This window comes from Pristis pectinata, chromosome 15 (genome assembly GCF_009764475.1).
Source record: "Pristis pectinata isolate sPriPec2 chromosome 15, sPriPec2.1.pri, whole genome shotgun sequence".
NCBI classification, from domain to species: Eukaryota; Metazoa; Chordata; class Chondrichthyes; order Rhinopristiformes; family Pristidae; genus Pristis; species Pristis pectinata.
In genome coordinates this window covers 36,629,920-36,657,313 of record NC_067419.1, presented here as the reverse complement: position 1 = coordinate 36,657,313, position 27,394 = coordinate 36,629,920, and the positions used below count along the sequence as shown (strand labels likewise).

The window sequence follows — 27,394 nt, the reverse complement described above, 5'->3', positions numbered from 1 at the left end:
GGGATAGAAGCTGTCCTTGAGCCTGGTGGTCTGTGTCCTCCTGTATTTGGAGTAATATACCAACATAAAATGACCAAGAAACAAGAGGCTGGAGTTGCTCTAGATTCCAGCTTCTGTAGTCCCCCGAGTCAACATAAAATGAGAGGTTGGTTAGAAGACTTACTCCTGCTGCTTTACATGTTGATGGCAGGACGGCGCAGCGACCGCGGTGCGAGTGAACGCTGCAGTTCCGAGCGCGGCCGAGGGGAGGCCGACGGCGCTGTTTCCGGAAGTGCTGCAGCGACCCTTCAAACGGCCGCTGGAGCGCAGAGACGCGGTGAAATGGCCGACGGTGTGGATCACATCGACATCTACGCAGATGTCGGCGAGGAGTTTAATCAGGTAACGGTCGAAGGCCGGACCGCTGCCGCTCGGGTTCCGGAGCAGCAGGAGATGGAGCGTCCTTGTCGTCCTCCACCCTCCGACTGTCCCCAGCTGGCCGGGGGTGGGGGATTGGGGGTAAAATCGGCTCTGAGGTTGAGGGGCCGCTGAGGTGGGCCTGGGCTGTCGGTGCAGAACCGCCCGTCGTTGTGCATGCATGCAGCGGCCGCGCCGCCGGCTCATCCCGCCCTTCCATTAACGAATCGTAGCCCCGACCTGGCCGACGTGACTCCTCCTCGGGGGAGGAAAGCCTAGGCCGTTGGCTTCCCGCCCAGCAATGTGGAAGGCTCGGAATTTCGGGGGAGCTAATTCTTTTTTTCCTTCGCCAGGCGGTTGCCTTGGGGGGTTTTAATGACCGCGGGTTTTATTTTCTTGCCCGGACTCGCTGGGTGTCCGGATCCCGCGCTCCCGACGCGCATCTTTGGGAGAACAAAACATGAGAACATGGCGGCGGAGAGCGGGAGGCGGGCTGGTAAACAGCAGCCAGTGATTGCGTATCTTCACCCAAAACATGTTACTCGGCTAACACCTCGGCCCCTTCCTTGAGGAGGGAAACAGGGTGGAAACCTCACACTTTTTATATTGAAGTGGAATTGCAACATCAATTTATAACATTTCTGCTCTTTCCTCTATATTATGCGCTTTGATGTTTAGGTTAATTTGATGTAGCAAATCAATTTAATTCAGCGTTACATTTCTCAGCTTGGCAAACTAATTGATTTAGGGTGGGGGGGGGCTTCAATGTTTTTTTTCCACAAATATAACAATTTTGTGTAACTCCATGATTGCCCTTGCAAATTGGTCCCTCCCTCCACTCCGCTGCATGCTTTGGTAACGTGACCAGTAGGTGTTCGCTGGTCTCGTTTGTTTTGTGTGTCCGCTTGAAAAAGTGGCTCTCATTTTGTGAAGGCTATTTATCGCCTTAGTATTTTCGGGTGACCCGAGGTTGTACTTCTTTTTAGTTAATTGTCGCAGCAATGATTAATATTAATATTTCAGTTTTAATTTTGATATAGAAATGTATATTTGGCATAGTCAATATGAAAAAATGAAACAAACTTGCAGAATTAACTGAACCCTTCACTTATGATTTTTGTTTGGGATTTAATGAAACTTAACAGTTTGAAATTTAATTTGTTTCAAATATTAAAAATTGGCAATAGGGAGCTGAATTTTTTGTTTGGAGTCCTCCAAATGATGAATATTTGAATATACCAAAATTGGATATTACTAACAAACACCAGAATAATGAAGATATGGGTTAAAAGACAGATACACAGATATACTGCAGTTTTTTAACGTTCTGATGCTTTTCCAGAGAGAAGAAAGAAAACATTTGAAGCCTTACTATGTGCTATTTGGATTTTTAAAAACTTTTTGTTCAAATGTGAATAATTAATGCTCATGATTATATTTCTCATTGGACATTAATGTGCACTTCTCTTTATTGCCATATTTTCAGTTTTTGTGCTGTTAATGGCAAACTTCAGAAAAATAATTGCACAAGTGTCTGGCTGAATTACCTGTTTAAACTTTGCCCCGTAATATTATCTTCTGACCCTTGTGATTTTGTTTCTTTCGATTTTGGCTAAACCCTCCTTAAAGAGCCAAATTTACAACTAATTATAAAATCCTTTTTATTGCTTGGGAAATCAGCTTGTGGTTTCAAATGAGAAGATATCTAAGGCTTCTCATATAAGTGTAATCACCTTTTGTCATTTATCAAGAATAAGGTTTAACAAGGTGCACAGAGGTAAGATAAGACAAAAGGGAAGCTTGTGTTAGATACTGAGAGCTTAATACTGTAGAAACTCTCTTAAGAATATACAAAATGGAGGGGGAGGGAAGAGGCATGAATAAAATTCTGGCAAGGAAAATTAATGAAAATTTAAGGACGTGGCAAACAAAAAAACTAAGGAAAGAATAAAGCTTGAGAAACAAAGGATTGCAGATGCTGGAATCTAGATGAAAAACACGATGATGCTGGAGGAACTCAGCAGGCCAGGAAGGGTCCTGACCCGAAACGTTGACTGCCTGCTTTTCTCCATTGATGTTGCCTGGCCTGCAAAGAATAAGGCCTATTAGATACCAGAATGGTAATATTGGTGGAGGTGGAACATCTATATATGGATCTTAATGTATATATTACAGCAATCTAAAAGAGGGGCATAATGTTGATATTAAAGTTGAGGAAGAAGAGTGAAATACTGGATGGTTTAAAAATAGAAAGTATAAAAGGTTTTGCACCTTTGAAAGTGGAGAAATAACTTGGTTCGGGGGAATGAATCTTGTGCTGGAAAATGGGATTAAGCTCATATATCCAGCTGGTGTGGACACAATGAACTGTATGGCCTTCTGTCTTGTAAATTATCTTTGATTCAATGTTGCTTCTGGTATTCCAAGTGAATATCATTTTGACATTAAATTTGTTACATGATGTATAGTTACAGAGATAGCATAGAAACAGTTCCTTCAGCTCACAGAGTCTACACTGACCATCAACCACCCATTTACACAAATTCTACATATATCCTATTTCTTAACTCCCCACATCAACTCTCCTGAGGTTCTACATCCATTTACACACTAGGGGCAACTTAAGGCAGCCAATTAACCTATCAGCCCACATATTTTTGGAATATGGGTGGAATCTGGAGCACCCGGGAGAAACCCACGCCATCATAGCACCCAGGGTCAGGATTGAATCCTGGTCACAAGTGCTGTGAGGCAGTGTCTCTACTAGCTCTGCCACTGTGCTGCCCTGAATTTAATAATACCATTACTTTAAATGTCTTGGCTCTGATGTAAGGTACAAATTCTATTTATCAGGAGTAAAGTTCCTTGCTGCTTTTGGTATAACTGCATGTATAATGGAAAGACCTGGGATGGTTTGTGCACAAATTGAAGTGGCAGTCAGCAAATAGTTGGTAAAGCATAAAGATCGGGCACTACAAAAAGAAGCATGATGTGCAAAAGCAAAGTTATGTTAAATCAATGAAAAAAAGTACATGTTTGATTCTAGTTCAAATATTGCAGAAGGTATGAAAGAAGGAAACTAGAATGGTTTCAGAAAAAGGAATTGCAATTATGTGAAAAGGCTGGATGAGTTGAGGTCCTTGTCTTTGGAGTTAACGTTAGGAAGAGATTTGATAGGGTTTATGTAGCTCTCAGATGGTGTAAGCTTTTTCCATTGGAGGGGTTGATAACTAAATGGGGACAAATTGAAAGTTATTGACAAAATCCAGGGGTGAAATGGGGAAAGGAATTGGTGCTGTGCAATTGGTCAGCCAGTGGATACAAATTGAGTAAAATAGTCATGTTAGAGGTGAGGCTTATGGAATGAAGTGCAGTCTGATATTAGTTATGCAGAAATTTGTTTGCTGAATGTAGCTTATACAGTCTGGTCCGTTCTGATGAGTTTTGTCTTGGTTTTCACAACTATTTATCATTATGCTGTAGAGCATGATCTTTGTTTTTGACGTGGTGTTTTCTTCCTGGTGTGCTGTCTTCTCAAATGCTACAGGTAAGATGTTTTGTTCCAGCAGAACAGGTTATTTTTATATGTATGTGGATCTTTTAATCATGACTATTTGTGTCAAAATAGATGTGAACGTTTATTGAAAATTCTCATTGTGTTCTTAGGAGACTGAGTACAGTGGACATGATCAGATAGATTTATACGACGATGTCATATCGCCATCTGCCAATAATGGAGATGCACCAGAGGATCGTGATTACATGGATAGCATACCACAGTCTGTTTCAGAGGATGGTGGCAAAACGCCTAACTCATTGGGTCCAAATATTGTTTATACTTACACAGGCAAGAGAATAGCTTTGTATATTGGAAACCTGACTTGGGTAAGTATTGAGACTTGTTTCTTTTTTTCCTGCTAATTTTATTTGTACAATGGGATCTGAGTTTGCCAACATCTTTCTTTGGGAAGCTGCATATTATTTCAGTGCAGTAACAGATGGGTAAACTAGTCTGGTAAAGAATGTATTGTTAGTTCTATTGCAAAGAATCATGCCAGTAAAATAAAAGTAGTTTTATAGAAGTTAATTCTATCTGCTAGTGGAAGTTATTCCCACTTTTTTTTTCTTTGATGCAGATTCTGTGGGGGTTGACCAATAATACCTCCACCTTTATTTAATATCAGTGTATTTCAGCCCCCACCCCTCCAATTTAATAATTGATGATTAAGAATTAGGATCCAGATCATTCAGAAGATTAATCTTGGATCTACACACTCCTGCCTAATGGCACAGAAGTACATTGTGTGGATCCAGCAGCAGTTTCTATGCATTTAGTGCCTTTAACACAGCAGAAACATAGAAGGGGCTTCGCAGAAGTGTTGGGGGAAAAAAAAGACACCAAACCAATAATGATGAAAACATTTTTTTCATCCAGCGAGTGGTAGGGGTCTGGGCAGCTGACCAAGTACTTGGTTAATCAGTTGGTTTTAATGAGAATGCCAAGGAAAGAGTCAGTCAGAGGTTTCAAGCTTGACCTGAGAGGGTGAAGGCACAGCCACCAGATAGAGAAGTTATATTCAAAGGATGAGGAAGAGGGCAGATATCTCTGAAGGCAGGAGAGGATGAAATGGTATGGACGGGGTAGGGGATTTGAAAGCGGAGTGGGACTGTTAATTGTGAAGCTTAATTAGAAGGTAATGCAAGTTGGCCATCAAAAGAATGAATGGGAATTGGTGTAGGGGGATGTGCTACAGAGTTTTGGATGGCTCCAAGTTGATGTATTTAATAAGAGGCCAGCCAGGAGAGCATTGGAATAGCCAGGTTTGCAGTTGACACGGCCACAGTTGATTTGCTTCAACAAAGGAAAATTGACTGAGGTGCAAGAAGATGGGTTTAATCATTGCATGGATATGAGGACTAAAATTCTGGATCAAAATTATAAGGTTGCAAATGCCTTGGTTTTGTGCAGTTTTCAGGGCAAAAGGTAGAGCTGGAGGTTAAGGAATGGAGTTTTTGATGCTGACCCATGATTTGTTTGAGTGCAATTTCTGCTCTTCCAATACTAGAAGATAGCCAAAACCTGACAATTTTTGGGGATTGGTCTGATGGTGTTCAATTCCTGAGGATTAGAAATAAATGAAGGTTTATTTAGAAGATTGTTTAAAGACAAAATTAAATGAACTTATTTGCAAAATTCCAGTTTTATATGAAGATTTTTAATATACATCCATCTTCACAATTGATAATGTTGATGTGTTTTCATTCTTCTATGTTTCGTTGCCAAGCATCTCCTTCTGAAATAACATGCTCAGTAAACTTTTAAAATGTCATGGTTGGGATGTGTGTGTTTTGAAGCACATTGTTTATTTGGAAGTGTCCTCTAAAATTTTTTTTCCCCTGCACATTGCCATACAGTGGACCACAGATGAGGATTTGACTGAAGCTCTGCATTCGATGGGCATTACTGATGTCTTGGAGATAAAGTTTTTTGAGAACCGAGCTAATGGACAGTCTAAAGGGTGAGAGCATATAATGAATTTACACTGGTTAAGTATTGGCAGTGAAATTTCTGAGTTTTAGAATGGTATTTTATTAGAGTTCAAAAAATTGGCAGTAACTGATTAAAATATAAGTAACTTGGACTTAATACAGTAGATGTTCATCAGAAATCTGTGGTAGTGGCAAATGGAATATCTTGTAAGTGTTTATGAACAGGAAAATTCAATTAATCTCTTACATTGGTTAACTCAATATATTTGTCAAATATTTTATGTCAGGATTGTGACCAAATGTTTGTAAATCACTAATAACCTGATTAATCAACAAACCTGTGATGAGCATGGTTTTTGTGTTTTCTTGTGTTCAACCAGGTTTGCACTTATTTGTGTGGGATCTGAAAGTTCATCCAAAAAACTGATGGATATGCTTCCTAAACGAGATATGCACGGACAGAATCCCATTGTCACACCCTGCAATAAGCAGTCACTGAGTCAATTTGAAATGCAGTCTCGGAAATGTAAGAATATATAAATATGTACAGAGAAATGTAATGATTATTTGTCACATATATATTTGATTATACAATATATTTTAAATGCAATATTTTCTACTTGGATTGTCTGTTAACATTTGTGTCAAATTGCTCAATTTTGAATTCAAAATTTGAGCACTTCTGTGCAATTACCCAGGAATCTCTGTTGTTATTATAAGTGGAGCTTCTCGGGTGTTAAATTGAGATCCTCCTTTGCTGTGTTTAAAATCAAGGAGTTTGCCTGGTATATGGCAATATTTTTATTTTGACCAGTTATAACTGGGGTCATTTTTTTTTTGTTTCTGATTTTGTGCAAATGGGTTTAGAAGGTAACAATGATGTCCAACAGAATAATTGCTGTTACATAAACAGGTTATCTTCAAACTTAAATCACATTAAACTTCTTATTTATGGGAAAACAGTACTATGCATTTATATGCATTCATGTGTAAATTTTTGCTGCCATCTGCCTACGAGATGCTTCCAGATTCTCTAACTTTACAGAAGGTCATATGTAGGGTTGGCAGCAGTTACAAGGTTATTTGAGCTTGATATTAATACATGTTGGGGAAAATAACTACTTCTGACACTTGTTTTTATGAATTATGTTCAAGTGTAAGTCATTGGTGTTCGTTCTTGCAGCTACTCAGTCTGGTCAAATGTCTGGTGAAGGCAAGGCTGGGCCTCCAGGAGCCAACAGTCGCTTAGCATTTTCCCAAGGTGGAAGGGGACGTGGTCGCTTCCCACCATCTGGCCCCGGTGGGGACAGATTCCCAGGACCTTCTGGACCAGGAGGGCCGCCTCCTTTTCCCGGTGAATATCAAAGTAATTATCAATTTTTATGACTTTATGGGGTGGGGAGGGGAATAAAGTAACTGCTGATGTAACAAATTTGAAAGAAAAGCAGAAAATGCTGGAAATGTTCAGCAGGTCAGGCATAATCTGTGGAAAGAGAAACAGTTAAGAGTTTAGGTCCGGGACCCTTCATCTGATGTCTGAATGTTCCTGGTGTTTTAATTTCAGCATGGTTTATTTTGTTTTGATCACCTCTTCGTCTTCATTTTATATACAATACAGAGAGAATGTAAATATTGGGAGTCTGATAATCCAATGGGTAGAGATTAAATCACTAGATTACTATCTGGAGGTCTGGATTGTTGATTTGAAGGTGTGGTTTGAATTCCATGCTGGAGAATTTAATTTCAAGTTATTAAATGCATATGGAGATAGGAAGCTACTTTCGGCATGAGTGGCAATAAATCTACAGCTTTGTTGCTTTTTAAAAAAAACACACTGTGCACTAATGTTCATAGAATCATAGAACAGTACAGCACAATACAGGCCCTTCGGCCTACAATGTTGTGCCGACCTTTAAACCTCACCTAAGACTATCTAACCCTTTCCTCCCACATATCCCTCTCTTTTAAATTCCTCCATATGTTCAAGGAAGGAAATCTGTCAATCTTGCTTTCTGACCCATATGTGACCCAAGATCCACCAGTATAATTTTAAGTGTTTTCTGGTTTGCCAGGCTATTTCAATCAATTCCTTATGGATGAAGGGGTTGCAGTTGGGGATGAGCACCGTCAGCCTCACCTAAAGAAAAACAATTTAAAATAGTTTCCACGTGGAAATTAAATCAACATTATTGCTTCTGGAACAAATTTGGAGGAAAATGTTCTTTTCCAGGGAGTTAACAAATTTGATGAATATGCTGTTTTTTCATTCTGAGATTAAATGTCATGGAAAAAATATTTTTTGAAAAATGAATATTACAATTTTAACTTTTGAATTTGTTTTCTAAATTTAAAAACTGCCGTCTTATTTTAATATAGATTTACTATCTTCCTTTGAAAGTAATGCCGTCGTTTCTCTTTTCAGGGCAAGGTCCACCACGGCCACCTCCGGGTCCTCCTGGTCCGCCGGGCCCCCCAGGTCCACCTCCACCTGGGCAAGGTCTTCCTCCTCCAATGGGTGGGCCACCAAATCGTGGTGACCGTCCTCCTCCTCCAGTTCTGTTTCCAGGGCAACCATTTGGGCAACCACCAATGGGACCACTGCCTCCTGGTCCTCCCCCACCTGTTCCAGGCTATGGTCCTCCTCCTGGCCCCCCTCCTCCTCAACAAGGACCCCCACCCCCACCTGGTCCTTTCCCCCCACGTCCTCCAGGTCCGCTTGGCCCTCCTATTAATATTGCTCCACCTCCACACCTTCCTGGGCCCCCTCCAGGTGCACCACCTCCAGCCCCTCATGTAAATCCTGCTTTCTTCCCACCACCAGCAAATAATGTAATTCCTTCATCTGACAGTCGTGGACCTCCTCCATCAGATCCATATGGACGCCCCCCACCATATGACCGGGGTGACTACGGACCTGCTGGCAGGTAAATTTTGTGTATGCTTTCATTTTGATACCTTGAGAGTTATTTGCAAAACCGCACATTAAATGTATCAAAGTTTAACTGAGATTAGCAAGGGGAAAGGCAATTAGACTCTTAAGTAGAATTTTAGGTGTCAAGCCCATCAGTTCAAATCAAGTATTTGTGGGTCACTGTTGAAATGAATTTATGGTTTCAACTCTATTTTTAAGAAAAGTACATGATTAATTTGTGACTATATCAGAAATTATCATCATTTGCATTTCAGCAGATGCAGTTTAGGTCTTGGCCCAGCATGACCCTTTCTGTATTCTTTGGCTCCTACCTATGGCAATCTTGCAATGTCTAGAAATTAAAATATTTTAAGTAGAAACAGGAGAAATGCTGTTCTTTTACCACGTAACTGAAGTTATTTTGTTTTAAGAGAAAGTGCCTGGCTGGTAAAACTAACAGACCTATTTTGGTAGTGTATTGAATTATAATCTACATGCTGTTGCAGGAAGTGGCAAGTGGCTTACTCCTTCAGAAAGTGTTACTGCATTTCACTCTGGAGTCGAATCTTATCTCCTGGAATCCTCTTCAAGGAAATGGCTCCTAGAGGTGGTTTTGCACTGGACTCAGTGTAATGACAGCTCAGCAGCAAGGATAATTTATGCAGGAAGTGGTGTTGTTGCACAAATGAAGTTGATCTTTAATAATTAAATGGATGAACAGCACAAGTTTGAAACTTTGCCATCTTCTGACTTTTGCAATGTCATTTAATCATTCTCGAGCAAGAGAGCAAGTTATCATCAGAATTTGCTCAGATGAATACATAGTCCACCTGGAAATGTTCTTAAAGTGGGAGAAATATTTCATAGGATATTAAGAGTTTTTTTTAGCTGTTCTTAAAGAGTAATCTATATCAAGTTTGCATCAATTTTTTTCAAAACAGAGACATGGATTCTTCAAGGACTCCACTCAGTGAAGCAGAATTTGAGGAAATCATGAATCGAAACAGAGCAATTTCCAGCAGTGCAATATCAAGGGCTGTGTCGGATGCTAGTGCTGGTAAACTGAAACAGCTTGATTTTTCTCTCCCTCACCCCATTATTCTCAATAAAAAAAAAAATCAGCATTGAAATCAATATATGGTGTACTAATTTAGGTGAACATCTACCATCCTGGTTGTATGATCTTGTGAAATTACATTGTGTATTGGTGTTCTGTTTGTTTGAATATATTCACTACATATTCTGAAATATGGCATGTTACAAATAGAAACTTGCCCTTCATTGGGCTTTGGAATGATTTAAAATGTGTTCAGGTGTGTTTGATCAGGCAGACCCTTTAGATGGCATGTGACAATGGAAACTAAAGTTTACCACCCTCAATCTCCAATCTAATGATGTCTTTTGTTACATCTCAACTTGATGATTAGTGAGAACAGTTAATGAAGCTTAATAGTGAAATGAATATTCTTTTAATTAGTGACTTGGTGCATTTAGGCCCACTTTTACTATTTGGGCCATTAACAGACCAGAAATTACAGGATTGGGTGGAAAAGAATGGGCTGAGATAGTAAAATGTTTCGGTTGTGTGAGGATTAGTCAGCTAAATGCATTCATTGATCACATTTTCCACTCAGGTGAAGGGATAGAAATTGCTATTCATCTTGTAGAAATGTGGCCACAAAGCTTTACTGAGTTTTGAGATGTGGCTTTATCTTTCATGACTTCAGTTACTCTCCATATTGCATATAACATCTGTTGCATCTAGTAGTGGTGATGTTATCAAATGGAGCAATCAATCAGATTAAAGATTTCTAATTACATGTCAGGAAGGGGAAAAACTAGTTTTTAAAAATGTCATGAAAGATTACAGCACATTTAAGCTAAAGCTTGCATATCACATGCTGGACTCCACGCAGAATTAATCTTTTGGGGTTAGATAAGTTCTTAGCAATAGTGTTGGCATGATCTGTTTTTAAAAAATTGCTTTTTCATATATTTTCACAAGAATATTGAGTAAAATGTTGAATTTCACATTCACTTTTTACATTGTTTGCTTTGGCAAAGACTGCAGCAGAGTCCCTGTCTAGACTTCCTCATTTAACTGTGTTTGTTCTTCAGAAGACAGTTGTATTTTGCTGCCCATTTTTAACAATGCATCAAAGTCTCACTTTCTCATTGCAAGTTCTGGCTCTTTTAAGTACAGAAATCTGTACAATTCCAATGGATTAATTTTTTTTTGTTTCAATTGTAGGTGACTATGGAAGTGCTATTGAAACTCTGGTTACTGCTATTTCTTTGATTAAACAGTCTAAAGTATCTGCTGATGACCGATGCAAAGTTCTCATAAGTTCACTACAAGATTGTCTTCATGGGATAGAGTCAAAATCCTATGGCTCTGGGTCAAGGTAGGTTATAATTTCGATTTTTATCAAAGTTCAGAGTGGATTCAACTGACCCAACGGCGTAGAAAATAAGATTATTGTGACGTCAGTTTTGGGTTAATGAAGTATAAACACTTTGTCACATAAGTGAAAAATGATATATAAATTGTCAAAGTTGTCACCGTGTTGACTAAAGCTTGCCTAATACTGGATGGAATTGTTTGCCATGGAGAAGTTTTGCTTGCAAAAAATTATTTACAACAAGAATGCCTTGGTCTCTAGGCCTCTGTTTACCTGTGTTTGTAATGTCTCAATGCAACTTTTTAAAGTTTTTTTTTTGTATCAGCAATAACTTCAGTGGGACCAGTTGGCTCTGTTCTCATATACTTTATCTGTATCTATTGGGTCAGCAAATATTTTCCAGCAAGAGAGATTAGTTTCAGTCAAGAATATTTTTGGTCCTTGTGAGGAATTCATCTCAAGACCATTGGAAACCTGTTGCAACATATTGTCAATCTGCCTAAGTCAGGGTTAACATTGGTTAATTTCAGATAGCTTTTGTCATGATGTGACTGTTCTATATGGTATAGGGACTACTAGGACTTTCAGAAATAGGAATGGAATTTGTTTATCCTGTATTGTACTGATTTGTAATCTCATCCCCTGGCATTACTAATAATACTGATTTGCTGTGTTTATCTGCTGGCAAGAATCTAATAGAAGGTTCTAGGGCAAATTAAGACTTTGTCCACTGAAGGGTAATCTGTTACCTGTGACTAAAATGAAAAAGGCATTAAATTTCCCTCTTGTACTCCTGTGTGAAGTCCTGACAGGAACAAAATTAATTTGAAATTGGTGTGAAGATAAGTTTATACTGATGGGTTGGTTGAACCTACTCTAAAACTGAGAGGCTGTTTTCTTTAGCTGGAGAGTGCAAAACTAGGTGATTAGTCACAGGATAAGGAGAAAGCCATTTAACACAAAGCAAGTATAAATTTCTTCAGAATGTTGAGCAGAGTTCTCTGCCTTAGGCGGATATGGATGCTCATTTGTTAATATGCAAGGCAGAAAGGTTTTTTTTTATGGACCTGAGGCATTGGGGAGGTCTGTTGGGAAAGTAGACAACTTCAGTGATCAGCCTTAATGTTACTTTTTGACACAGCAGATTTGCTATATTGCCTACTGCTATTGTGCCGTTAGGTTTTTATGTCTATGTAATAAGTTTCATTTAACAATGGGAATTGATGGTTGCTCTTTGCTTAAAAATTAGAAAAGCTATTAAACATTCTTAAAGTCCTGGAGAATTTGATGCTCAGTGTCAACAGTAAGTACTTGCATTGGTACCATGGATTTCACAAAGCAAATGGAATTTGGCAAGGTCAAGATTTGAGGAAAGGGAAATATCCATTTGCTCTGTTAAGGGGGCCAGTAAGGGAATTTGGGTGGTCAGCTGTTTAATGGGAGTAGGGTCAATGGAGTTGGTCTTCTGATCCAGATGAGTTCAGAAAATGAGTGATAGGAAGGAAACTAGAACAAGATGCTAGTTTACTCAGGCAGATCTTTAAAGTTTGGTCTTGTGGCTAGCAGAAGGAAGGGAAGCAGCAGAGACAGCTGGTCAGATGATTTTAATCTGTGACAGAGCAGCCTGGTGGTGAGAATGCTGGTGAGTGACTGAAGATGCTGCAGAAGAAACTGAGAGGTTTTCATTGCATTGTTATTATTAGGATAATCTATTTAGTAAGATAAGCAGAGCCCAGTGGAGCTTTGTGGTTTATCCAGATGTAGCAATGTCTATCAGATTCATTCAAGTCAGCATTTCTTAAATTCTATGTGGCCAGGATGAGAGGGAGAGATCAATGGTTTTAATGGGAATGAGGTCATCAAAGACAGGCGTGAATTTATAAGAGATTTTGTCAAGGTCAACCATTGAATGTTTAGGAATGGGAAATGATTAGAACAGCAAGGATTAAATTGGAGATGGTACCATGACTGAGGCAATGGGTGTATGGCACAGTAAATGTGAAGTATATATGAAGGGACAGATTAAGGATAAGAATTTGGTGTAAAGGCTGAAGGAGGAAAGCTCTGAAGAAATTGAGGCTGAGTATTTTTATGGAATATGAAATGTTGGTTAGAAGCCATATTTTGAACTCTTAGTACTTCAGGGATGTGGGAGTCCTATAAAGTTCTCTGCAGTGTCCATGATCCAGTACTTGTCAACCTTCTTAAGTTCATTGCTGCTAACAAAACAATCTGATCATACGAAACAGTGAAGTAAATGGGCCTAAATATGTATTTTGTCAGAGCTTTCATAGAGAGCCATTGTTTTCTTTGTTCTCCTGGTTCAGCTCATTAGCTTCCATTATTGCAAATTGAAACACAGAAATCAGACTAGCTGGAGGTCAGATGCCAATGCATCAGGCCTCCCAGTCTGCCAGGTTCACCACCTCTGCTTCACTCCAGAAATGGTTAACATATTACGATTAATTGAAAAATTCATTTATGTCCTGTTAAAATGCTTAAAACACATCTTAGAATACGTTAAAGAATTGCTCAGAAATGTCTTTGATTATCTAACATTTAAAATGGAGGGATATATGAGAGGAAGGGGTTAGTCTTAGGCAAGGTTTAAAGGTCGGCACAACATTGTGGGCTGAAGGGCCTGTATTGTGCTGTACTGTTCTATGATTCTATGAACATTTAAATGCAGTTCAAAGGGCTTTGGCAGCAGTCTGTTGTCAAAAGGCTATTTGGTTTGGGCCTTCAGGATCCACTGACAGGAGCCTGGGCATTGCTCCACTTTGCAGGTTAGCCACAGCAGCCTTCAGTGCCTCAAAATACAAGTTCGGCTGTGAACAAAGTACTGGGGTGAGCATAGGTAGTGGGGTTCAATTAAAGACAATTTTCAGAGTTTGATTAAAAATCAGTTGAAACCCTTTCTAGTAAAAGAGTAATTGTCTTTTAGAAAACGTGAACGTTCACGAGAGAGGGACCACAGCAGATCAAGAGAGAAAAGCAGGCGCCACAAAGAACGCTCACGAAGTCGTGATCGGCATGATGACTATTATCGTGAACGAAGTAGGGAGCGAGAAAGGCATCGTGACCGTGAACGAGATAGAGACAGAGAGCGGGACAGAGAACGGGAGTATCGTCATCGTTAAAAAAAAAGGTGGGTTGGTTTGTTCATTTGTATTTGTGCAAAGTAACTTATTTTTCTACCTTTTCTGAAAACAGATTTGAGAATTCACTTTTATACTGGTATTCAAATAGAACCCTGTGTAGAATCATGCAAAAAGCTGTTGAGCACTGAATTTTGGTAAGTATTTCTGAAGCTATTGGGTTGTCTTTAATTTCTGATTGCTAATTAAATTTGTACTTTAATAGGCCAGAGCATTTTTTGTTTTAAAGTAAAATGTCTTATCTGTTGATTCTACTTTAAATTCCTGCTGTAACTTAATTTTGTCTTTGCAGTTTGGTGTTGTATAATGTAACCAGTTTTATTTTCAGAATATACAGAAAATTACACAGCAGATTGTAATATGGGTAACTTGTGCATTGATTCAAATAATATTTTTTTTATTGTCTTTGGATTTTTTTGTGCCTATCGATTTTGTCTCCAGTGCCATTTCCAACAAATAAAGAGGTGGTTTCTGCACAAGCTGCTACAAATAGGGCCTGTACTACCTCCATCCATGCAGTGCAGCTAACTTTCACTGGCCCCACTCCTAGTGGGCAACAATTGCAATCAGAAAATAAAGTTCTGTTGGGGTTTCTAAGGGGTGTGCTAGATTGTTTCTCTGCCAACTTAAAAACTGGGGCTTTAGCTAATTGCTATGGTCCTACCTTAATTGTGATATAGCTGATTCTGCAATATTGGGTCTCTTCTGCTGTGGGTCAGATCATGTGACCCACTCCTGTTTCTGGGAATCTGGCCTCCCTATCAACTACAGAAGGGTCTCTGACATCCCTGTTGGCTACTGCCCACCTACTATCCAGGCCCTAAACACTCCTGTTTCTGAAGCAAATCAATTAAATTCCTGGAGGGATGTGTATATATTTTTAAAACAAAACAAAATGATTATTGAGGTAAAATATTCCAGTTGCATGATTTAAATGTATGTAAAATATTTCAGTTCAAACTTTTTTCTGCAGAAACACATGCCTTCTGATTTCCTGCAATTAATTAAAAGTAAATGATTTTTGTCTGGTTTGTCAACAACTCAGTTGCAGCTTTTTGGAAGTTCTTCAATTTTTGTGAGGCCTTCCTTGATGCAGGAATGCATCAGAGAATTAATTCTGAGATAATACATGTATGAATACATTTGGCAGAAGTATAGTTTTGTGGTGTAAAGTCTGTTCAGTTAACCTGTGAATTTTAATGTTATTTGAATGGTGCATTGAATTTTAATTTTCTCTAATTGTAATCTTCGTGTTTTGGAATTGGAGCTCTGTCCCTGAATAAAAACTTAAGGTTTTGGGGTACAGACTTTTACATAAGTTCATCTTAAGAGTATGTATAAACTAGTAAAGCTTTTTAAACTAGATCTGCGGACAGCATGTATAATCCTCCAGTGATATAATCTAGGTCAACCTTCTGAAGCACAAGATTTGATATTACCCGGGGGGGGGGGGGGGGATAGGGGGGAGGGAGGAGGGAAGGGGAAGGGAGAGAGAGGAAAATGAGGACAAGTTACCCTGAGTGAAGTATCCTAGTAACCTGTTAATAGCATTTCCAGGGGCTTTGTAGCAAATTCCCTGTGTTCATCCTTGTGGCACTAGGTAATGCACGAGAAAGGAGAAAACTTTCTAATGGATTTTGGAGTTCTGTTACTCATTTTTGAATCAAATTGTCTTGCACTAAGAGTATTGGCCAGCAAGAATGCATTTTTTAGTTTTAAAGTGTTTTGTAGTCTTTCTACAACTTTTCAAGTTTACTATTTAGTTAGTAGCATTCCAATTCAATCTTGTTCTCAAGTATCACAAACAGAAAAAGGCTGCAGAATGGTATAGAGTTTTATTCTACAGGTAAATGGATTGATGCATTTGTGGAATACACTTTTTGGGGGTGGGGAGCTGTATTGGAAACCTAGCTTAAAGATTTAAAATAAAATGTAATTGTGTGCTACTTAACATTGTTGCTGCTAGTCCTGTTGGTAGAAATTGAGCACAGTAACTGTTTTTGAGATGTTTTGCGAATCCAACCAGAAGTATTTCTTGATTTTTTTTTAAAACCCTGTTGGAACTTCTAAAGAGATTTCGTAATAAAACATTATTGATAATGGAGGGTTCACTAAAGAAGTATTCATCTTGCACTTTTGACACTCAGCACTACATATAAAGGTGGTGTAATTTTATGAATTGCCTACAAGTTAATGGTGTAGAGTTGATCAAAGCTTTTCCCCTGTTTAAATTGGTGAGTGTAGTATTACTGATCATTCCGTTGTCACATTATACCCTGTTTTGATTTTTTTTTCTGGCATAATCTTTAAGGCGGCACATCGGTGATAGCTGCTCCTTATGAGCATTGTTCATGTGTAAATTATCGTTTACCCCTCACTTCAAGTACTTGCATTAATTGTTTCTGAAATTTCATTGTACTATATTTTCAAAGGTGTAAATATCCTCTGTACTCTGTAGAGTGCAATTAATACTGTGAAACCAAAAAATTGATTATTTTCCTTAGAGTTGCATTGATAATCATTCAAGTATGCAGGTAATTGATTTCTCATTTTTTAAAAAAGTATTTCAGTTTACAAAATTATAGTAACTCATTATTCAAATGCTCTGTGGAATATTAGCGCACATTGTCAGTAGTAATATTTAATTTGATGTAAAGCACTATTTAAAATAGTTTTGTTGCAGGGCTTTTCAGGAGTTCGGGTTCTGGATTTGATCGCTTCAGCTTACTTGGCTTGGTTGCATGATATTTAAAGGTTCATTTTATGTCCACAGTGAAGGATAAGTATAGGCTATTGATTCAAAGAAAGTGAGAGCAATGAAATCTACTGTGTCTTTTTGTATTGCCAAATTTGGCTGTTAGCTTGCTGCCCATTATTCCTCAAGTCTGCTGGCCAGTTATTCACCCTCTTCAATCCTAACCCCGCAGAAGACATGTTTCCCTTACAGGATACATATCAGTTTACAGATAATTTTCAGGTTTTCTGTAATATGCTAACAATTGTTTCAATCAAATTGTGCACACTTGAAGCCTGGTTGACTGCTTGTTAAGGAACTATTTTCATGTGCGACAATGCTACTCCTTCAAAGTTGCCACTCTAAGAATGCCTGTAATGATGAAAATGGAATATGAATTATGCACCAATGATGTTTTGCTGCCTTAAAGCTAGAATACCAGAAAACAAGCTTTTTTTTTTACATATGCAAGCTACCATATCAGGTTTTTGTTCATTTTTTTATTATTAAAATTCATGTTGTAGTCTAAACTGATCACTATTTCTTGCATACTTTCACTGTGGCATGTATCCTGCAACACAAGTCATGTAATTGAATTGTAGGTCATTTAAAAATGGGATCAAAAAGTTGCTGTATTGCATTTTTTTTGAGACAAGGAATTGTGAAAGCAGCATGAAGTGTAAAATCAGTAAGAATGGAAGCTGTATTCGTAAAAGTGTGGTTACCTGAATTCATCAATGGGGTTATTATGAGTATGACACATGGGAAATTTGACATTTTTTTTAGTACAAACATTGCTGGTATTAAATACTCTTTCAATCTGACAAAAGTTGCACCTTGCCATGCAGTAAGAAACTTAGAATTATGGAGGACGGGGTAGATGTTGAAATTAGATGGTGTGTCATGTTATTTTAGAAATATGAATGTTTTGAAGATTTAATTCAACATTAATAAAACTTCAATATTCAGGGTCTTTTAACTTTCACTAAGACAAAGTAGGTTTACTGGATACATTCAAATTGTTATGAATTTATTGAACTTATTTATCTCCAGAGAAGATCTAATTTTTCATGGTGCTTAAATTGAAGTACCTGTAGTTATGTATAACTTTTGTTTGCCTTGAACAAAGGTTGAATCTGTTGCTCTGTGCATTTACCCATGCAACCTTCATAATCTGATGTAAAATGTATAAATATGGTTCCACCCAAATTTTCAATTATGTTATTAGCTTCTAAGTTGGATCTTGACAGAAGTTATTTTGTTGATCTTACATTGCCTGTCCTTTCTTTGCTTCCCTTTTTTGGCCTCTGACTCACAGTTGCTGTTATTCTACAATTGCTGACACCTGTAGCTTGCAAAACTTATAAATTTCATCCTCACTGATCTAATTTTCAAAATAAAATCAGATTCCTTTGCTGTAGAAAATTTGGTGCTTCAATTCATTTCAGCTATCCAAGGATTTAAATGTTTAAAACTATTCTCTGAGGAGACAAACCAATTTAAATCTATTTTGTTTGCACCTTTCACGATATGCTTGTACCAAGTTTTTTTTTAAACAAAAATTAGAAAACTTGTCTAGTTTGCTGGGAATTTTTACATATCAGTTTTGTAGTGTGCCATTTTCACAAAGTTGCAGAAAATTTCTATTTCATCTTTAGGAACTATTTAGGAATGTCATGCCTTAAAAGGGTAAATAGAATATTAATGGTTGTTTTGAATACAAAAATTTTAAGCCACACAATTTGCATCAGGACCTATCCACGCTGATTTGAAAACCAGAGATTGTGCAAAATATTCCTATTGTTAAAAAAAAATGTGCATTCTGTAAACATTGTAAGATGCTGCTTTACTGTTACCTGTATAGTATCAGTTAAAAATGACCTGTCAAATGGGTGTGAAAAAAAAATTGCTTTGTAATATTTTGAATGTGGTCACAACAAGTTAAAATCATTAATTGTCCCTCCTTGTAACTTTAAAGTCTTAAATCAAATCTTTATGTTCTTGGCCTTTGGTTCCTAATTATATCTGTGGATTACAAATGTTTTGATAATCCTTAAAGCTTAATTTGGTTGGGTTGGATACCATATTTTGGTGGAATAGAAATTAATTGCATTGTTTTGTGATCTTAGTTGGATTTTTGCTTCAAACTTTTATTTTAATGGCTTAATCAATTGAATTCTGTACTTGTCCCAACCTCGTTTCACTGGAAACATTGCTTAGAAAGAGGACAGTTGTTTGCCTATTGGCTGTATTTTCTTCAGCAACAAATATATACTTGTTCCTTTATAATTATCATCAAAGCTTCAAATGTCTTACAAAAGCTTCAAAAATACTACTAGCATAGAACAGTCATAGTTGAAAGTGATTGAATCAATGTATATATCTATTTGAAGAATTTTATAATCCTGGTGTGTCTTTAAAGGTCTGCACATGGCAGAGATTGCATTGTAAAAGCTGGACAGCTGATTATTTCCATTGTTGGTATCAAGAGTTTCTTTTTGAGGTTTTTTTTTATTTTGATTAGCACTTATACAATCATCATGAGACCTTATTTCCCATCTTAAGATTCCAGGTCATGGATTTGCCATATTTCCATATTCTGCATTTAATAAAATTGTTGGAAGTGGTTTGACATGTTGGCTTATTCATTTAATGGAAGTTTGCTTTCAACACATTGCACCACAGCCATCTCCCAATGGTTGATTGTACCAGCATGGATTAAAATAAGCAATGTGTGGTGGAAATAAAAAAGTGTACTGTGAGTTTGTGACATTTAATGTTTGCCTTATCACACACTTAGCCCTTCTATCATTGCATGGAATTCCTTTAAGTCTGTTGGCTATCATTAGCCACTTGTCAAGATATTGGGCATTGGCTGTTTGATTTATTTTAAAATTAGGATAAATGGACAAAAAACCGTACAAAATATCTATGGATTGATTCATTTGTCTTTACCCATATCTTTTCAGGGTTGCAGTTAGATCCACATATGCCCATTTGACTTATTAATGGTTATTAAAGTCACTGGAGATGGGTTACACAGTTACCAGATTATGTGTATGCCTAAAACAGAGGAACGAGATTTTTAGTTGAGTAAGAAGAAACTTCAATATTAGAAGGGCAGTTTGGAAAATCTAGATCTTGAGCACCATCTCAAACATCAACACTTTGCAGCACTTGGTGTCAATGGTGATGTTCTTTATCAGGTAATAGTAGCTGGAAAGGTCAATTGAAACAGCAGTGGAGGCAAGGTTTAATACTTGGATTTTTGTTGGGAGGTGCAAAGAAAAATAAGATTTTCTAGCTATGAGAAGAAACTAGTTTTTTTACCATACCACTGGTATTCTGTACAAAATATCTCCAGGAAACTGAGTTTCAAATCTTTTGTGTTTTATTAATTGGTGATAGGGGGGAATTTTATAAACAAGTATTCCATTTCTGCACAGGCAGACCAGTGGTTCTAGCATTCGCCACATCTTTACGAAAAGTAAAATCTTGCACAAAATAAGTTTTCAAACTAATTGTAGAAATCATATCAAAGTCTGTTAGTTTTTAGGGACATTTTTGTCTTTCATCAAAATATAATTTAACATCTGTGTCACATTATCTTCAACTTCTTCAACTTCTCCCTGTAAAGATAACTCAAAGGATATACAAATGTGCTGCGAGGTGGGCAGATTATTATTTAAATACACTTTTGTCTTTGAAACATTGAGCATTCACAATTTGTATAAATTATACTCTTTGCCCATTTTAATTGTAATGGTCATTTCAAGTTGTAGTACACATTGGGTGAGCTAATTCTAGAAAGTGTTTGACTTGATTAAACAAGTTTTGGAGATGTTCTTTAGGATGTGCAATCACATCCTGTCTCATAGCTGCAGGATTAATAGTTGCTGATAGCTCCACTTTTTCTCACAACATTTCATTAATGGTCTAATTTGAGGGAATTTCTAAACTTCCTCACTGAGAGCACTACTTGAAACGAGTGTTGTCTTGGCCGTGGGGCATCAGATCTTGAACCCTTGCCTCTGGACTACCCTTTTGACCTTAAACATCTTATTGTTGTCAAAGGCCTCTGAGCTGCTTTTAGATGTCTGATCAGAGACATTTAAAAACAGTCATGGATTTAAATTGCTTTTTAACAAAAAAACTCAAGTGGTGGAAATTAAAAAAACATCAAACAAAGTAGGGGGTGGGGGCAGGGAAACAAAAGCATTTTGATCAAGGCTGGTAACCTCATTCAAATAATTGTAGCACAAATCCATGTCTAGGCTAAAGGCAGAGCAGGAAGCCAGATGCACTGGCATCTAACCTGCCCACTGCAGTCTTATATTGCAATGTCCAAGCACAGAATTTGGGAACAAGCTAACTTCTGTACTGTAATGAGACAGTAGTTCTCTATTGAACCACAGACTGGAGACAAAAGAGACTGCAGATACTGGAATCTGGAACAAAAAAAACAAAGCTGGAATCATTCAGAGGCTTGAGCAGTATCTGTGGGGGCAAAAGGTGTAAGATGTTTTGGGTCGAGACTCTGTATTAGGACCGTCTTGCAGCAGGTTCTTGACCTGAAATAGTGACTTGCACCTTTTGCCTCCACAAATGCCGTTAAGTTCTTCTAGTATTCTGGTTTTTTTTGGTCACTGACTGGAGATTCTAGCCCATTGTCTTGCTAGAATTTATTTACAAATCATATGTGGCTGCATGTTTAGTATGACCTGGTAGGTCAACTAAATGAGTAAACCAATCATATCAAAGTTACTTTCACACGTTTCTGCTGAACATGACCTGAATAACTAACTGCTGATTTCCCTGGCATATTTCTATCAGAGCATACTCTTTTATTAAGTTGTGCAATTTACATTCCTTTTGAACTGAATTTATTGTTGTGAACCATATCTGTAAAATGTTTGCTCATATATGAACATACTGAGGATACTGTAGATTAAGACCATTAAAAAGGAGCAGGAGTGGGTCATTCAAACTTCCTAGAACCTACTGTCCCAGTCAGCTTTCCTATTCTTTCTCATCCTCTCCCTATGACCCTTGATTCTCATACTGATTTAAAAAAAAATCTATCTCAGCTTTGAATATAATCAAGGAATATTCCTGGGGCAAAGAACTACAAAGATTCACAATCCTTTGAGAAGAAATTATTCGCCATTTCAGTTTTAATTGGGTGTCTGCTCATTCTGAAACTTTGTCTTCTGGTCCAAGACTCTCCCATTGAGAGAGGACAGTTACCCTGTTTAATCAATACAAATCTTGTATGTTTTAATAAAATCACCTTATTTTTTATAAGCTCCAATATGTACAGAACCAACATGTTCACCCTTTCCTAAGGTATTCCCATTCTACACAAGAATATCCCTATATTGTCTTGGCTTAACATTATATAATTGTGTCCAAGATTTGTATTTTGTACCACCTTTTTAATTTGACCATTTATTGGCAATCTTTCATTAATGGCCAATTTGTGTACACACTTGTCCATGCTGCATCAGCTGAACATTCTTAATTTTTACATGCATCAAGAAATATTGGAGATCAGATTAAATTTTATATTTTGCAATAAATAACTGATTCTATATTGGGTAAAGTTTATTGGGTTGATGATATTGATTCTGGTCAAGTTACTTTTTTTTGTCATTGAGGTCAGCAAAGTCCTTGAGAGCAAGTTTATTTTTCATATAGGTAAGGAAATTTGAACCCAAAAAAATGAAGAAACAAGTTGATCAGAAAGACTAAAGCATACAAGATATTAAGTGTATATATAAGGTACTCAAAAGTAATTTAACTTATTTTGAAATAACTTTATACATAAGAAACTTCTGGCAAATAAACTAACAATTTTCTGTTTGGGTGGGCTTCACTTCAAGTGGACACAGGAAACATTTGAGAGAGTGCTTTAAATCTCTTTTCAATCTGCAGAGTACCAGCAATTTCACATTTTAGTTTAGGATTCGTCATTAATTTGTATCTGACTTAATATTGAAATTAGTATTAGTTTTAAATCTATTTGTCTTAGTGTTATCAAACCACCTAGTTAAATATTGCAAGAATTTTTTTCTTGCATTCTACAGCTGTTCTACTTAGGATATCTATCCAGTTACTGAATATTTGCCCTTCATTGATGTCACGATTCACAGTTCATACCTATTAACATCCACTACATTTTGTGGTAATTGTGATTTCATCAAAGCAAAATATTGTCAAATTCAAAGTAGAGCATTAGTTACTGGATGTGTCTTAAGCAGTGTTTTAATTTGAATTGAGCACAGTCTTAAGTTCTGCAGTGTAACAATGAAATGCCTTTCAAAGTTAATCCATGTTGGTGCAATTTAAACAAATTTTAGGGGGAGGGATGAGGTTGAGTGCAGTGTGTGGGTGAAGGGTTGTCATGCAGCCTAGGGGAAATACTGTCTCATGGAGATTACCTAATGCATTCAATTTCAAGTGTTAAATTTTTATAGTGTGCTTCAGGTGAATACTGAAAGCCTAGTGTTGTAGCATTGTGGATGTGGCATTGCAGCATTTCTTGATTCTTGCAAAAGTCTGTTGGTGATCCTGGGGGGAAAAATCTTTGTATGGCCTTGAATGTTTAATATTCTGTATCAATTTGATGTTTTAATGCTTATTTGAACTAAAACAGCTTGGGATATGGCATAAAAGCTGTTGCTTAAGGCCGGCTAAGCTTTTTTTAAATTAAAAGACCACCTCTGACATATTTGATGTAAAGTTTCTGAGCAACTTAAGGCAAAACATGATATGTGATAAACTATTTTTGCACAATGGATCCATTGAGCAGTTGGGTTCCAAGAGTGATACAACTGTATTTTTATATTTCCTGCTATTGAATGGAATTTATAGTAGACAATTGGTTAATTTAGCAAAGGGTGCTGACAGTGGTTGTAAATAGCTTTGGGAAAACAATGAATTGCAGTCCATGGAGGAATGTGGCTGTTGCAAAATGTTAAACCATTTTATAGTTGTCTTTTCAGCTGAATAATTTAAATGAAACTTAATTTAAATAATGTTAAGTTTTAGCTCGGAGTAATCAATGTCTGTGTGTCTGGCTATTATACACAAACTCTATCCTTTTTGTAAGTTCAGCTATATTGACTATTTGGCATACTGACATTTATCAGTTTGTCTTGAAATTTTCCTGCTAGAAAGGTAGTATTTTGAAGTAAATGAGCCCACCTGTGACCTTTGACCTAAGGCAGAATTACCCTATGAAGTTTTCTCCTTTCGGCTGCAGTTGGATATCTTCTGATTTCCTTGCCCACTAACTATCTCTTATTCCTGAAAGCAAACTGTGGGTGCATACCTTTTTACAGCAAGGGTTATATAACCAGCAGACTACATTAATGCATTACTTTAGTCAAGTATGTATCTTGCACATAATAAAATGTGGCTGTTACCTCACTAACAATATTGAAATAATGCACTTAAAACTTAGCCAAATGCATCTCGGTCCTAGTTGACAAGCAGATATTTTAGTTAGTGGGTGAAAAGTCACATTCGGGCTCTGTTTTCTTGTTTGAAATGTTTTTGAATGGGTTGATAATTTAAAACAGTTTCTCATGTCATTTCTAATTGTGATTGAAAACTACCTCTGTTAAATTTACTGATGTGTAATATAATATTGGTCTTGAAAATGATAGTGTCAGCTTTTTGGGAATGTGTGGGCAGAATCTAAAGAAGTTTCCAACAATGCTGAAAGAATTTCTTTGGTCTGCAGCATTTAAAATCTAATGAAATTTGGTGTTCAAGTTACCAATATTAATACACGTGCATGATTTACTGAGGTACATATTGTATGGTGTAAAATATGTACAATCATTGTCAGGGAAGAACAAAATCTACATCATGAATTTTGACACATTACAGCTGTCTGAAGAGAAACGTCTCCAGATAAAAGAAACAACAAAGCTCTTCACAGAAAAGACTGCCCTTTATCCATCTGTTGGAATTTCATGGTTGAACAGGAATTCTCAGGCTACGTGGTTAAATGGAGCAACAGTAACGAATAAAGCAAATCCACTGTAATGGTAACTGATTGCTCTATATTTTTTTTATGTTGCTTGATTAACCATTTTATTTGGACACAACCTGTGTGACTTAAAAGTTACTAAAAAGCTTTGGCAACTCTTCGTATTCTAAGCGTTAGACGTACATGACGTGTAAACAATTAAAAGTCGTTAGCTTTACTGTTTTTATAGTTCTTTCATCTTGTTTCCAAAATTGTTACAAAAATGTTAATGTTCAAATAATGACTGTAAGCAGCTCAGTTTCAGTTTATCAAAATAGATGTACTATTAGTGTTGTAATAAACTGTTAAATGGAGCCTATGGTTGTGTAAATTATGCAAGTTCTCATTCTGTTTCTTGATGTTGAATCATTTTGGCTGTATGTTGTGATATATTAACTTGATAAATTCCAACATGTATAATTTTCCCATACATTTGGACCTTTTAGTTAATCTCCCATTATAGATTTAATATAGAAGCATCTTAATGTTTTTTTTAAAATCCAGATGTGGTTGATTTAGGATATTTTTAACATGCGTTCACTTCACGTTGGACATAAAAATCTCAGCAATATAATCTGTGACAACACTACTTTTTGTAGAAGAACTTTTCTGTTTTGTATGCCAAAACATGGTATTTTGGACTTGAAATTTTAATTTTAGTGGAAGGACTTGTCCTGTTTTATGTTTTTATATGCCTCTGTTACCTCATTTGAGGAGAGGAATGGTTGTATTTTAATGCAGACTATTTATTTGGGACTGCCAAATACTTAGATTTTTAACTAATTGAACACAGTACAAGACAATCTGAATACAGTTAGCATATAGAAGCCCAGGTTCTCATTTTTTTTCTTGTAATTGAAACTGAAAACTCTGTACTTGTTTTCATTTTGTCTTGAGTTTGAATTTGAAAACCACCAAAATTTCTACACACTGCATTTTACATTTTGTGAATGGATTTCTCACTTTCAATAGAAGATGCAGTAAATGTTCAGTATTTTTCTATAGACCTAGTTTCTGAAAATGAGCTGAAAAGGTGTCCAAATGCATTTACTTGGTCATAAGGGCAGTATGTGTAGATTAACTTTTGATGGTTTTAATGTTCTTGTACATATTCAGAACAAAGCGAGGATAACAGCTTTGACTGTCTGTATATTAGCACTATTTTTGCACTGAAAATTCATAAATGTCAAATGTGTGAAAGGCAACTATTTGGCCAAATACAAAAATGTTTAAGCTGTTTGAAGGAAGATTTGGGGCTGAGGTGTGATCAGTTAAAGTACCTGTCAGTTGAAAGATGGTATGTCATGAGTTTCTACAGTGATGCAATAAAAACACAATTCAATGGGTGACTGGTTACAACAGTTAGTGACTGTTTGACTTTCCATTTGAGGCCCTCTTTTGAATTTTAATTTTCACTGAGGTTTGGGACATGACTCATTCCTTTTAAGAATTTCTTCAGTTCTCCCTAGTGAACAAAATATGTGCTTTATAATTTGAGTTTTAAAAGAAATATAAACTGGATATGCTCTCCTGTCCCACAGACTATGCCGCCTTTGGGCCAATATGTAGCAGTGTTGATGACTCCTGTAGAGGAGTTTGTTCTCCTTGTCTCCAACAGACAGATTTACACTACAGAAGTAGGTCATTTAAATTTGCTCCCTCACTGTTTAACAGTGAACTGTGTTTGGAGGGTATGTGGTAGAAAGACCTATTCTCAATTTAACCATCACTTTTCAGAATTCAAGCTTTTTTAAAAATTCCTCTCTGTAGTAAATAGTTTTGAATGTGTTTTCAAGTACAGTCCTACAAGGAAGGTTTCCTCCCCAGTACCAGTGCTCTAGATGTGTTCTTTTTCAGGATAAGGTGACTTTTTTTGGGTAGGAGTGGGTGGTGAAGGGTGATTTGGCAGTGCTGTAAGAGATGTGATGAAATGGAAGTAGGAATTGACATTCATATATTTTAACAAATGGTTCATTGTCTTGTGTAATTATAATGTGCAAAATTTTAATATTATAGAAGTCAGTGTCTAGCATATTTTGTATTCAAAAAAGATGGTAACTCTTTGTTTAGTTGCTGAAATGCATTTGATCTGAACTAGAATTCAACAAAAGTATGTTAATAGTTGCAAAAGTAGATCATGTGCATTATGAAAATAGCTTTATTAAGAAGCAGTAAAATGTCTTTGTTTTGGTGGGATGTTGTAAAAAGGTTCTTGAGAAAACAATAAGGTAGCTGTATGAATGTTAACCTTTCTAACACTTGCAA

At 36.9% G+C, this 27,394-nt stretch overlaps 1 protein-coding gene across 1 annotated transcript; it reads left to right on the top strand.

Annotated features, from left to right (window-relative positions):
- Positions 1-247: 247 nt before the first annotated feature.
- On the top strand, positions 248-25,957 carry cpsf6 (cleavage and polyadenylation specific factor 6). The gene is made up of 10 exons (XM_052029939.1): positions 248-381; positions 4,063-4,281; positions 5,812-5,915; positions 6,267-6,412; positions 7,070-7,252; positions 8,309-8,810; positions 9,739-9,854; positions 11,049-11,202; positions 14,144-14,347; positions 24,988-25,957. The coding sequence occupies exons 1-9, from the start codon at positions 322-324 to the stop codon at positions 14,337-14,339; spliced, it is 1,680 nt and encodes a 559-aa protein (XP_051885899.1). The 5' UTR covers positions 248-321; the 3' UTR covers positions 14,340-14,347; positions 24,988-25,957.
- Positions 25,958-27,394: the final 1,437 nt, after the last annotated feature.

What these genes read in the sequence shown, in the direction of transcription:
- cpsf6 (XM_052029939.1), top strand. Translation starts at nt 322, where the DNA reads ATGGCCGACGGTGTGGATCACATCGACATCTACGCAGATGTCGGCGAG. An exon ending in TCGGCGAGGAGTTTAATCAG is followed by an intron (nt 382 to 4,062) that starts GTAACGGTCGAA and finishes TTGTGTTCTTAG; the next exon opens with GAGACTGAGTACAGTGGACA. An exon ending in GCTAATGGACAGTCTAAAGG is followed by an intron (nt 5,916 to 6,266) that starts GTGAGAGCATAT and finishes GTGTTCAACCAG; the next exon opens with GTTTGCACTTATTTGTGTGG.